Source organism: Haemaphysalis longicornis, unplaced genomic scaffold (genome assembly GCF_048455015.1).
Source record: "Haemaphysalis longicornis isolate Haplotype H1 unplaced genomic scaffold, Haemaphysalis longicornis Haplotype H1 scaffold_5, whole genome shotgun sequence".
Classification (NCBI taxonomy): Eukaryota; Metazoa; Arthropoda; class Arachnida; order Ixodida; family Ixodidae; genus Haemaphysalis; species Haemaphysalis longicornis.
Genome location: NW_027526385.1, coordinates 182,966,673 through 182,980,317, shown reverse-complemented (window position 1 = coordinate 182,980,317; position 13,645 = coordinate 182,966,673). Strand labels below are relative to the sequence as shown.

Genomic DNA, 13,645 nt, shown 5'->3' with positions numbered 1-13,645 from the left:
GACGACGACGACGATGGTGATGTCGACGATGATGATGACTATGATAATGATGATGATGGATGTTTGCCACACAAAGCGCCGCGTTTAATTCGTGCCATGTTTGTCGTATGCTACAGCTGTCTTTTTTACTTACCATGCAAAATTAGCAGTTGTCCTAATGTACCACTTAATGTGCACCCAGGATGTCGAGTAAAGCTAATGTACAGGAACTGCAAGGGCGTTGAGTTATGCAAATCACCCTTAGCCCTATCTGGAGCAAACAAACCTGGGCTAGCTACCCAAACTTCACTCGAACAATAGAAATCTGAGAACAATATTTTTTCCTGTAGTTATTTTATGTTGTCTTGCTATTCTGAAGCGATTATCCGTTCTTTTTGCCCTTTTCCAGGCTGCAGGGTACCGGTGCAAGACGTGGGAGCCATCAATCGAACATTCGAGCTACCCGGACGGAACTTACTGGAGAGACTTCCCTAGGGCCCGCTGAACGCTTTGGGAGAATTGCTATAGTCACGAACTTCACCGCCACGGAAGAAGGAGCGCAATCGTGTGGACTCTAGATGAAAATCAGTTCATGTAAAACTATTTTAGTGTATATTTATTTGATTAAGATCGCACCTGCCATTTCCAAAACCTTCGAAGTCCGATTGCCATGCGTTCGAAATCCACATACTCGTTGCACATGTCTGTAAATAAGGTTTCTCGGTAAGGTAAATATGCAACGTATGACTGAGGAGCTTATCGAAAGGATCACGGGTACGGGGAAAGTTAGCTGATTATTAAAACGCCTGCCGTTAGCACCATTTGCGCATGGATTCCAATGGCACGCGTTAAAGAAGATCGCACTAACGTGGCTGCGTTAGTATTATATGCTTTATGGGAAAGCCACGAGTCTCCAGCATGTGAATACCAGAAAAAAGGGCAGAGTTGAGACTATTTCGTTGCACTTTGGCAGAGGACGATTTCCCAGTTTGGTGACTAAACAGACCAGGCGCTACAGGTAGGGCTCTTATAAAACGCCTATGTATATCACTATAGCTGCCAGCGCACACAAACAAATGTAAGCTCGTCGGAAAATTGTTGCCTTTTCACTGCTTTCTCTAAATTCTAGGTACCATTCGATTCCGTCTACTTTTTTTTGCGTACGTCGTTCGAGCAACACCGAATGGTCAAAGCCATGCCGAACGTGGTGGTAAGTGCCCGAACAACAAAGCTACAACTAGACGTTTTTTCAGTAAAAACAAATCTCATGAATAGTTGTGACTCTGTGGATTACATTCTATCCATTCACCTGGAACCAACGTAATCTCAGAACCAAAAATAATTTTAATAAATCAAGTAATTCTTTCTTTCCCATACAAATTGAGAATTTTCCTAACCCCAAACACGTAGGCCCCTAGAGACCAAACGGGGCGAGCGCACGCGGCCCAATGATGACGTCCCGCACTGACGTCACAGCACAGAGAGCGGGGTGGTGGGGCACGCGCTGGGGACGAGGACTTGGTCGACAAAGTCCTTGACTCCGGTACAGCGCGGCATCAGGTCAAGCCAGAAGCAGACGTCGCGCCAGGCCTGGCTCTCGGCCTCCACGACGGCGCCCCCAAAGCGGCCCTCGTACGACTGGACCAGGTGGGAGGTCAGCTCCGCCAGCAACAGGAGGTTGGTACACGGGAAGAACCGAGACTGGTCCTTGCTGCACAGCGAGAGCAGCGTAAAAAGCCACAAATCCAGAGCTCATACAAACCTTTCTAGCCTCAGAAGCAGACATCCGTTAGTCTGCCCTCTTCACCCCACACGACTTATTCGGCCTTGCGAGAAGCCAACCGGTTTCGATTCTAGAACATCGATAGACCGTCAAGATGTTCCAGGACGCACACACCCCAACCTTCTACTCCCGCTTCACCACTTGACCTACGGTTTTCTTCCCCAAATAAAAGCTCCTTTTCCGTACCGCGGGTTGGGGTTCTAACGGCAAGCATGATAGACATATTCCATGGCCTTATTACTTTGGATCACGGCCGTGGCTCCATGTCGGAGGTCGAGTGGAAAAGAATGCGTGATGTCACTATGCGCATGGTGGGAAAGGTACCTTGCGGGAAGCAGAAGCAGACGTTTTGGCACCAGTGTTGCGGAATGGGCCTCCCCATTCAATTCCGAGGAATTAAAACTTGTCGCGATTCCATTCGTTTCAATTCATTAGAATGACACAATTTAGCCCATTCCCACTCCTGGAATGGACGGGAAGTTCAATTCCATTCCTTTAATTCCTCAACGTAAAAACTGCCTCAGGTGCACGAGGTGGTGATAGAGTTATCGAGGAACGCAACCTCAATCTGGCGTTATCATGCACGTTGAAAACTGCAAAAGTATGCAAAATGTGTCACTTGTCACCGATTTGAGAGGTGGTAGCAGCTTGGTTACACATTTCGTGCAGAACAACTACCCTTCTAATGCAAACATTTACGATCCCTTTCTAACGATAGTAGAGAGAAGTGTGAAAAGCTATAAGTGCATCCAACTTTCGCTGATAGTACGTGCAACCGATCGTCAAACATTCAAACACCCAAATCGCCAGCGAAAAAAGAACCCGACGATTTTTCGTGCTCTAAGTAAACGCGTCTCCGATCTAAATGTACATGATTACGTGGTTTATGAGATGGAAATATACTGTTGTGCTCAGTTTTCATGATCGACGCGTGTGTTTCTCATTGAGAACCATTCTTTTTTGTCGATTTTCAAGTAACAGTTTTGCACAATGGAAGGCCGGTTTCAGGGAGAGAGAAAAAGACTTTATTTGCGGTCCCCGGTTTCGCGCACGCGCCGTGCGTCCAGAGACGTCATCAGAGCTTTTCAGTCGAGCAACCGGTCTATGGGGAAATGTATTAGTTTTTTGACAGACGCCACCAGTCCCACTAAAAAAGCTTTCTCTTTAAAAAGGGGCGATGTGACACTGCCGATTTTAGATGCGACTGAATCTCATTCACTCGCCTTGTCCCTCCATACGGCGTTGTCCGTCCACACCCCTCCGCCTACACTATGAAAAAAAAAAAATAGTTAGCGGCGCCCGGTTTCGATCCCACGACCCTGTGGGCGGAACGTGAGGTACATGGTGCTCTTCCCACTGCGCCACAAAACCGAGACAGAATCAAATGCTACGAACGCGCCTTATATCCTTGACTCATTCAAACTACGTCAAGATGCTACTGATAAAACGCATGATGGGGCAATGATTAACACTTGCAATATAAAAAAAGAAGCTCCCACTTACAGCAACAATGATGGAGTAAAGGTCGTTGCGACAGCGAAGCCCCAAGCATATCACTTAGAGAGATTGATCAAGATTGGCCAATAAAGCATAATAATAATCATAAAACATAATAATCATACGCGTTCCCGACACGTTTCACGCGATTTCAGAATCAACCCAACGGAAACACCAACTGAACCCCACGATGCGCCGCATCTACACAGGGTTCCCCTCGCGGGGAGGTGGGCGCAATTTTTTGTAAAATAAGTAGCGGGATCCGGCTACTTATTATGGTATGTGCACGTTAGCATGTTTTAACGGTTTGTTCTTGCGCGACGCGAGATGAAGCAGTTATTACGTTGGTTCTTTTCCGTGTCGTGGCACAGTCTGTCGCGTTCTATTTTGCTATCTGCTCTGCGTACCGCCGTACCAGCGAAATTAGCATGCAGTGGATAACTTACAGGCATGTCGCGCGTAGCTTTATCACATGTACACGCATTCTAAATGCTTATACTTGAATTATTTAAAGCAATGTTACGGCATTGAGCACTAATGCTACTGTACCAACGCGAGAGACTGGAGGGCAGCGTCACGGAACACCGTTAATCGTTTTGCATTCACCGTAGGAAAGTCGCCACCTCTTCCACGTTGACCTCCATTGAGCTTGCTTATTGCACTGGCCTTACCTCAGACCAATCCGTTTTTATTTATTGCCCCCTCATTTAGAGGGACAGAACCATATCGTGACGGGAGTCCTGGCAAAATAAAGACGTATGGTCAGGCAGTTTGTTTCCATAAACGCAGAACCAATATGGATGAGGACCCGATCAAAATTTTTAAATGAGATCTTCTAGCAGAACAATGGCGAGGCTCCAAGTTTCAAGCCGAAGACTAAGGCTTCACTAATCAGGTACGTTTATGCACAGGCGCTAAGGCCACGTGCACAGAAACACAGCCATCACCACGAACCAGTTTGGCATAACTGGAGGAACAGGTCACACTTTCGAATCGAAGCAACGCACGGTGTCGCGCTGCTGAGAGCTGTCAAAACATTCTCAAACAAGGGCGCTGCTGGATCCTGAACTGTTACAAACGAACTCCCTTTAGCAACTGTGTCCTCTGCATTGTCGTATTTAACATATAATGTAATCGTCTACCATTGCTGCGACTATCGTAGCAGGGAGTGGAGGTAAAAAGCTCAGTAAGACATCCGAAGCTCGCTAATTATGCCTATGGCGGGTGCCGGGCACGCAGAGCCCTCACCCACAATTTTCTTTTTGCTGCCTTGGTTTTCATTTGCTGGAGCCCCGCCCCCCCCCCCCTCCCCCCCTCCTACAACAGCCAGACAAAGGGTCGGCAGGTTGGCGCCGTATTGCGGGAAGATGCCAGCCAGGTCGGCTTACAAGCTACAACGCTATTCATTGCGCGCCGGGCACAGAGGGTGGGAAGAGGACGCCAAGCAGACTCGTAGTTTTATGTTTTATGCGGAAACGCTTTATACTCCTAGCTTCAAGATTTCGCAGCACCAGCTTGCGGTGAGAACCGCCGCAGCTTCGGATGCGCGCCGTTCGTGTTCCCCACCCCCGCTTCTCGATGCTATTCTCCGCCTGCTGGCCTGGGCAGCTCTCGCTTCCTACTGAGACGCTGGACTGCCATCGGCGCCACGGACAGTTTTACAGAGAAAGCTATGCCTCAAAAAGCTTGCCAAAGCACGAAGAGCCGGCGTAACGTCGCCACCGGCCAGATGCGCTTGCGCAGCTCAAAGTTCACTTCACAAGTGCTGCAGCAGGCTGCGCGGATGTGTTCTCGTTTTAATCGCCGGTGCTCCCTTTGAGATATACCGACGCAATATTTTCCACAGACTAATTAAGTAACTGGAAGGTGCCAGCAATGGTGACGCCTTCGTCTAAAAATCACCATTCCATTCACATTCCGTTCCGGGCAAAAGGCGCTTAATTCCATTCTCATCCCATTCCTCATAGCATTGTTCTCATTCTATTCCCATTCCACTCCGGCACCTCGAAACGGTGGAATGAATCCGGAGTCATTCCAATTCCGGAGTGGTAACTCCGTTTGGCACACTCCACAGAACAGCCAGAATTTGTCCTCCCGCGTCGTTGCTCATTATACTTAAAATAGGCTTAAGCATTAGCTGAAAGAGGCAGCTGGGGTATACTAACCCAACAACACTGAAGACGCTGTCAAAAATGTGGCCCAGGGCTTCTTGCTTCTTCTTCGGCATCCTGGAGAGGTCGCCAAATATGGGCTGGGACTCTGGGGAATGATACGATCACAGAACACATTTCATGAGCAGCAGCAGCAAATTGAGCGTCGACATTGCTGAAACGACTCTGTGTACTGCCAGACAAGCGGGCTTATTGCATTGCAACCGAGCCGGTGTGCTGGAGAGGGAGCGCTGGATGGGACTGAGCGCATGGATTTAATGCCTGGCTTTGAGAGAGGGGTAACTTTCTTGAGGTTGTTCTGCCCAGACCACACTGAGGACCTTGACGACCGAAAGCATGCTAGATCGCGGAAAATTTTCCTTAAGCCGAATTCTCTTCGTTTCTGCGCTGATTTTATTCTTGTCTTCCTGCATTTTCGGGAAGCTTTTCTCTGCACCCTTGCTTTCGTGGGCCCGCGACAATAAGTCAAAGAATGTACAAGAACAGTCGCCACACTTGAGTTGCCTTCACCTGTCCTTTGTGCAACAGTTGTTAACGTGACCAAAGGTTTTCATTATCAACGTAGGACAAGTTTACAGTAGGATCTTAGATGCAAACTACTCCACAGACAGCTCAAGGTCACAACATGCGTTCAGCCGGCCGGTCTTAGCATTTCCCCCTTGTCCCTTCCGTAAACTCCTTGAAGGCTATGCCGACTGGCGTCACAAAACCGTACTCTGTAATCAAGGGACGTCTGCGACAAATGGTGGGGTTACGGCACTACTGTGGCGGCACATGTTCACCTGGCGGCTGTGCTCGCGCCACGGAGAAGTCCACGAGCGAGGCCTGCAGGCCGAACGAGTCCACGAACAGGATGCGGCCGTCGAGCCAGAAGGAGAGCACCTGGTCGTGCTCCCCCCGCACCAGCACCTGCGAGGCGCTCAGGGCGCGGTGCTCGAACTGCAGCGCCGCCTCGCCCACTGCCAGCGTCAGCGCCACCTGCTGCACCACCGAGCGCAGTTGCATGGCGCTCTGCAACTGCACGGGACGAAGCGAAATCCGAGGGGGTCGGGGACGAGGGCAGAGTGTTACGGCAGCAGGCCCCCCCGGTTTGAAGGGGGTGCCTACCGTAAAGGCAGTCATGGCCAACGGGCCAGGGCGCGTGGTGTATTGTCGCCAGTATCAAGGCATATAAGCCACCGAAGGCAGCTGCTAAGGACGCTCATATAGTGTTTGCTCTCTATGTGGCTTCGTCTGTCTTTTCTCTTAAGGACGCTGATATCAGTTCATTTTTCGGACAACAGGATTGTTTTTTGCATTTTTTCCGAGCATTCATGCTTTATCTAGAGGGTGGCTGTTGTTACGCTTGTGGGTTATCTGAGGGCTGGTGATAAGATCCAATATAGTTGTCCTAAAATGCCACCTCATAATAGAAAGAACCTTTCAGAAACCTTGAGGGGGCCTTACAAATTCTAGGTATCATATCTGCTGGACGTGGCGCCCATGGGAGGTTTTACACTCCATTACGCGACATGGTTTTGGTCGGGCTTGAAAATGCTGCTGACAGAGTTCTGCTCCTACACACAGAAAGTGTGGTGACGATAGCCCTCTGGTCGCAAACACTGCGGACAGAAAGAATCTTTCCTGAGTCCAGATTTTCAACAAAAGCTCTTCGTTGAACTGGAGCACAGACGCTTTGGATAACAGTTTCGGTTGCCGCATACATGCTCCGCCAACTGACATCCTCTGTAGTGAGAGGTCTTGCAGCGGCATATTTTATTTGTGCGAGGATTTAGCAGCACAGGCCAGGCAACAGGGGCGCGTCTCGCACGTGGGCGCAAACAAATTCTGTCTCTATCGTTGGCGTCCGTGCGAATGTCGTAACCGGCAGCGCAACTCACGTTGTTTGTCTCACCTTGGCCTCGTGAAGTGGCACCCCAGCGTAGGACAGGTACAGGACCGCGTAAGGCCTGCACAGCTCACGTTCCTCTGTTTATAGAAAACGACAAGGAACAAAAATTAGGGGTACACGTCTCTACACAATTGATACAGTCAGTTCGTGCGCATTAGGAATACAAGAAACGATTGCAGTTATCGATTTGTTCGTAATACAAACTCGGAGAAATCGCAGCGCTGCGTTCCAGAAAGACCAATCAGCGTGCAGAAATCGGCATAGTTGGCGAATGACGAGGGCAACCTTGCGATTAACGTAAATAATAGGATCTTCGGGGGCAGATGATTGCAAGCTAAGCATTACCACGTGTCAATACCCAGAGTACGTATATCCCCGGGGCCATGTTGAAATCGCCGGTTAGGAAAAGAGGGCTATACTCCATGCTTTGGGGATGGCCTGAGTGATCATATCGTGAAAACTGGTTTCTTCGCATTTGGGTCTGCAGTGGATGTTGAATAGAAAGAGGTGGTGGACCGGTTCTGTGGTGCGTGGGATGAGTTCAAACAGGATTACCTCCTCCCTATTGATTTGAGCGATAAAGACCTTTACTCTTTCTCTCTCTCTGGTCGCGCTGTTGCCCTAGCGATTTTTTTCTCTCAAATGGAACGCTGGGCCTCGTCATTTGCCAAATTCGCGTATTTGGTTGCGCTTATTGCTCTTTCTGGAGCGTCGTGGTGCGTTAGATTGTACAACAGTGTAACCGCCCTGTCGAATGAGATTGCTGGCAAACCTATGAAGCTTAAGGATTAAATCTTTCCATGGCGTGCTATACTCTGAGGTTCCCAGCTTTGTGATTGCGGAAAATGGCTTCGATTTTGGATTTGTATACAGCCTGGTTGGCGGAAACCTCGCTCATACACTCGAAGGCCGTGGTCGGCAAGCTTCTGAGGCAGTAGGCCGAGTTGCACGAAGCCGTGGAGGTGGTTTGGGGGCTTTGCAATCAAAGGAAAATAATTAAAATTTTTTTCCCTTTCAGGGAAATGGATGCAGAAAGAATTGACAATCATTTTTCACAATAACAATAAACAGGCTAAGGGTGACGATAGATGACAGTGCCAACGTTGTTCCTTTTTAATACCATTTGAGGTCAAAAGTGCCATGTCTGACAGGATGTTGAACGGGAATTTTTCCGGATTCGGTGTGTATTCTGGTCCAAGAATACCGGGTGCGGTTCCATATTCTGTCCGAGAACACCATTTTGTTCCGGTTTGAACCAGTCCGAACCAGTTCAAACAGGTGCAAATGGGTTTGGAGAAAAAAAAGCAGAAGTGTTTTTTCTGATTAATTTTTTTGCGTGCTGGTATTTCGTTTCTCTGTAACGTCGGTACAAAGACAGTGTCAAAACTTAGGTCTATTTGTTGAAATTTTCGGTCTTTGCCAACTCAGCGGGCCTCTGAAGAATTTTTTGAACGTTTTTGCGAAATCGGGAATGCTTGGAGAACGCATTCAACCAACACGTCCAGTACCTAGATTAGGATTGGTGGCAAAGAACTTCAGCCAAAAATGACGGCTCTGTACATTTTAGAAAACTTATTTCTTTGGTATACGAAACTATGAATTGACAGTCCAACGCTCGCTTAGAAGTGCGCCTTGTGTTTTACAATTGGTACTCGAAAGACAATCCGTTTAACGGCTTTCGGAATACCTTTGAAACGGCCGTGCAGCACAGGTATTGGAAACTTCCTCAAAATAATTTTCTTTCCTTCCCGGTACTGGCGTTCTCCGCCCGCTGGAATTACTTCATTACAGCGGTGTAGTGGCTAATTGCCGGCTCTCCTTCAGTTCAAGCAAAGAACGCATTCAATAACCACTTCAAAAGAAAACCCCAAAATCAAAACAGAAATGGAAGGCCTATCCGCTGCGACGAGCAAACCACGAAGTGCCGCATTGGGCTGTCAATAGCTATAGCTTTCGCGGTTGCTCCAGATGCGAAGGAAACAATGAAATCGTCGTTCATCGGAAGTGTTCAAGAGTTCTTATAACTGTAATATCCAGTGAAAAATGTTTTCTAAAGGGGTTCAACGATCACAACTCTCACTGATGTGAAATAAAAAGTTCGCAGGCACACTTAAGGCCGCGTATGTGTGTGGATGTGAAAAATTACTCTTTATCGCATCAGGCTTATGTTTAATAATTTAGTTTCGTTAAATGTTATAATATATTGTAATTTTATTCTTGACTAATAAACCTGGGGTTTCATACCCCTTAGTAGTTTTCCTGACGAAACACAAGCAATTGGCTCACAATTACTATACTGTATAATGGGAAATTTGAGGGCAGCGTGGTCTGCTGCCTTCTCAGCGACGGCGCATAGCTGAGGCGTCTCAGGAAGTGATCGCACCGTCTGCAACCGCACGACGGCGCACGCTATTGGCGGTGAGATGTTTGAGTGGCGCCCCCTGGCTCTGTCGTCGGCTTAGGGACTCGCGCCTCTGTCGTCTGCTACACTGCGCTTGTGAGGGGCAGCAGTGCCTGTGCTCAGAATTGTCCGCTTTGATGCTTTACTGCATTAAAAAGCGTATTTTTAGTTATTCAGTCATTTTTGCAAGATTCTGACACATCTGCATAATTTCAAGCTGTATCCACCCAAAGTTTGCAACACACGAGGAGAGAAAGAACAACTTCCTTCAGAGCATCGGTCTGAAGGTCCTGTTCAACCCGTGCTTTCTAGCTTATTTGCGAGGTTCAGCGCACAGATAAGTATTCAGAATGTGTTGGCTTCCCTACAGTATTTTTGAGATGCTCTTATGACGACTCAACAGTCTATTATATGCTACGTACACGCGCATCGCACAGCAGGAAATAAAACGGCTGTCTTCTATTTTTTCGTTGTTGTTGACTTGTATCAGATAAATGTTTTTTTCTGTGAAAAAAACATTTGAAAATTTTTAAAATTAATGCGTGAAAAATTTTTCACGCATTAATTCTAATATTAAGTAACCGCCACAAACGTCTTATTAGTAGGTTTAGGGATGCTTGGGAGGCTCACAAAGATCGTGAGGATACTTTCTTCAGGCTGTATGCATGGCATACATTCCCTTCACAAATTGGCTTCCGTTATGGCTACTTGCAAGAAAGTGCATATCCGCAGATGCGTTGTTTATTCCCATGCAAATACAATGAGAAGGTTTTTGCTACGCCACCGCGATCACGCCCCAGGGAGCGTTTTCCAGAGTACTCGAAGGCGGCTTTTATGCTCCAAATTTCTATCGTAACCATTGTTATGATAACGAGCTGACTCTCAATCCGAACAATTATGACATGGTTACGGTGTTTAAGGCTTGACAAACTTCGCTAACGAACGCAATAAATAGTATACGTGTATATATTCCAAGAATCGAAACCGATCAATATTTCCAAGAAGCTCTCTTCAACTCTTTTAAACTCTTCCAGGCGTAAAGAACAAACCCGGGATGGCGACGTATGAATTGAAAAAAAAATTAGTCTTACTTAATTGTCCTGGAATGAGGACCCGGACCCACAGAGAAAGAACTCCGGACCACTAATCAGCTCGATTTTACTGTTAGAGCTCTCTCCTCCTCCCGCTGGTCCCCCTTATCCTCCTCTTGAGTGCAGTTTTCCTATAACGCAAATCTGAATACTGGGAAGACGTGGCTGTGCGGAATGTACTGAAATATCCCTCCAGGTCTGAACAAACATAGTTGTACTGTATCTTTACCGTAGACGTGACTCGTTTTGCTCAATAAACCTCCATACTGGTTAGAAGCCTGGTATAAACCAGCACGCGCCGATACACAGTGGGTTATCCGGAACTCAACCTACAGTTCTTGCATTCCCATAGTGCATGTCGGCATACTTTCATGCCATGACAACGTAAAGTAATGTGATACAATACTTTCGAGCGTACGGCAATGTTGCAAAAACTCTTACCTTACATACGATTACCGGGAATCGTAATGCCTTCTGCCAAAGCCGACAGCCCTGAAGGCCTGGTATTTGTTTTGGTCTTGCAATTTCACTGTTGTCGGTTATTAGCAGCTGGCTGTTTCCTTTGTTCGAAAGATTGCTTAATACAGAAGCTGACCCCTAGCTCCGACTCTTCGCGCTCCACAGAGGACCAGCTTCGCAAGGAATGGGGCGACGCCAGCAATGTTTCTTCCGTAGCGGTATCCAAAAATGCACTTTAACTCACGCCTTGAGCTAGTGTATGCGATTTTATGTCTATTATTATGATAAAAAGTTACGCACAAGACAAAGCTGGTGCGGACAAGCATCAGTCGTCAACCGAGTGCACAGAAACAGCAGGGAGAGAGAGCCCCAGTGAAGCAGACGACAAATGCGAGAATCCCTAAGCTGACGTCACGGAGGCGCGCTTCGCAGCGCCGCCCGTGCTCGCGCTGACCGCCAATACTATGGCGTTATCTCGTAGCGCGTGGCCACCGAGGACCATTTCTCGACCGGCCTCCTCATTCCACCCTCCTCCTCCCACTGTCGCCATCCCATCATCATCCGCTTTCATACTCGCTCTATCTTCGATGGCGTCTTTGATCTGTCGGTTACAACGAGGCTGATGCTGAGAGACTACGGTAAACCATAGGAGTGGTCACTTAAGGGCCTCTTTCGTTACCGCGGGAAATTGGCCAATTTTTAGGGGTCTAATAAAACATTTTTTTGCGTTGTACATATTGGTTAGGCACACACTGCAGTGACATAAAATGCAGATTATTCGATGTGCTTTCCAACGACACCAGTTTTAATAATGTTTTCCTAAATAATGATTGCGAAAATATTATCGAATTCGAAATTTCTGTCCACGCGTCGAAGAAAATAAGAAAACATAAGTTGTGTTCTATAAACCACCTGTAGTAGAAAAAATTTAGATTATACATTTTGTAGGTAGACATTTCAAAAACCAGTCCAAAAAAAAATGGAGTTGCGCAGTACAGTTTGTGAGATATAAAAGAAAATGTTAGCCCACGTGGTGCCCATGCCACGTGGTGAAGCCCAACCACTATTCCAAATTTTGCTATTTTGGATGGTTCTCTAGAAGAAATCTGGTGGTTTGACATTATTAAAGGCCCAAATTAGCCTCTTTGTAATGTAAGAACACCTTGTCAATGATTATGACGGGCACAATATTGGAGGCAAGCAAGCGATGTGAAAAAATCCGCTTGGAGTTGAGAAGCAAACTCTTTGGTGGATGTTTGTTGACGTTCTGATGATCACTTATCAGTCAGAACTTTCATTTGCGGTTTATTATCATGTTCTGACTCACTATGGTAGCCTTGCTTGCAAGATTAAGGTACGATGCGCTAGAATCATGCCCAGCAAGCTTTAACCACCAAGCCGCCATCGGGCTGTGAAACGAGTTCAGCACTCCGCCTACTACATTGCAGCGCCACCTAACAATTTCGAAGAGAAACAAATGCAAGGCTGTTGGAGACTCTCTCAGAATAGACAGTACTCCTAAGAAGCGACACTAGACCTCCGGAAATACCCTCGTATAAAACCGAAACTGGCCGGTGAACAGCTGGCGGTGTTCAAGGCCGATTGGAAGCGTTCTCCTCGTCTGAACTGACACCCGATGACTTGGTATTATCGTTTGACTTTCAGCGGAAGCTCTTACCGCAGAAGCAAGGCGTAGATAAAGTGGAAGCGCGAGCGGCATGCTTGTTTGAGGAGCAGTTGCGGGGAACGGAGGCGCTATGGCAAATGAGCTTGTAGTTGGGTAACTGCGTAGTAGCGCCAAATAAGAATTTCGCAATGCAAAAACGAAACCGAAGCTTCTGGACACTGGTTGAAAATGGCAGGCACATTTGCTAGACATGCGGGGGACCATCAGAAATAAGCTTTGGGAGAATAAAGCTGCCCTTTGTCCGAACCAAAGATCATTAGTGAATAGCTGGGCCCATTTTCAAGTAATTATCCCCTCTCAACGCTGTCGGACTACAAAGCTGACCGCATTATTTGGTATTTGACTTGCCGGGAGCCTTTTGACAAAAAAAATATTATGGTAATGCAGCCTAGCGACGATCTGCATGCTTTTTCTCAAGGGCAGCTGCCACGCCCCCTTCCTCAAAAACACACGCACCTGAGCTCGCAAAAAACGCCGTCAAAAATCTCAACGTTGCCGGAGCGGGAAAATTTAAAGTGATTCTAAAAGGGCAGTGCCTAGACTAACCACTCACCGCATTAGGTGCACGAGAAATGACTACAACATGTCGAAATAGGTAATATAAATCATCGACCACCGGTGATCGATTTGAATAGGCGTGGTAACGAAAGAGTTAAAGGGGTCCTGAAATACCTTCCGCCGATGCA

The 13,645-nt window shown here is 47.3% G+C and overlaps 1 protein-coding gene across 1 annotated transcript in view; it reads right to left on the bottom strand.

The window, feature by feature from the left end:
- Nucleotides 1–1,359: 1,359 nt before the first annotated feature.
- Nucleotides 1,360–13,645, bottom strand: part of LOC144140037 (serine/threonine-protein kinase haspin-like) — a 28,864-nt gene continuing 16,578 nt past the window's right edge. The window contains exons 5-8 of the mRNA XM_077672248.1: nucleotides 7,325–7,398; nucleotides 6,213–6,447; nucleotides 5,425–5,518; nucleotides 1,360–1,690 (exon numbers count right to left, since the gene is read on the bottom strand). Of these exons, the coding sequence (XP_077528374.1) occupies nucleotides 1,450–1,690; nucleotides 5,425–5,518; nucleotides 6,213–6,447; nucleotides 7,325–7,398 (644 nt within the window). The 3' untranslated portion in view covers nucleotides 1,360–1,449. The remainder of the gene's footprint in view (nucleotides 1,691–5,424; nucleotides 5,519–6,212; nucleotides 6,448–7,324; nucleotides 7,399–13,645) is intronic.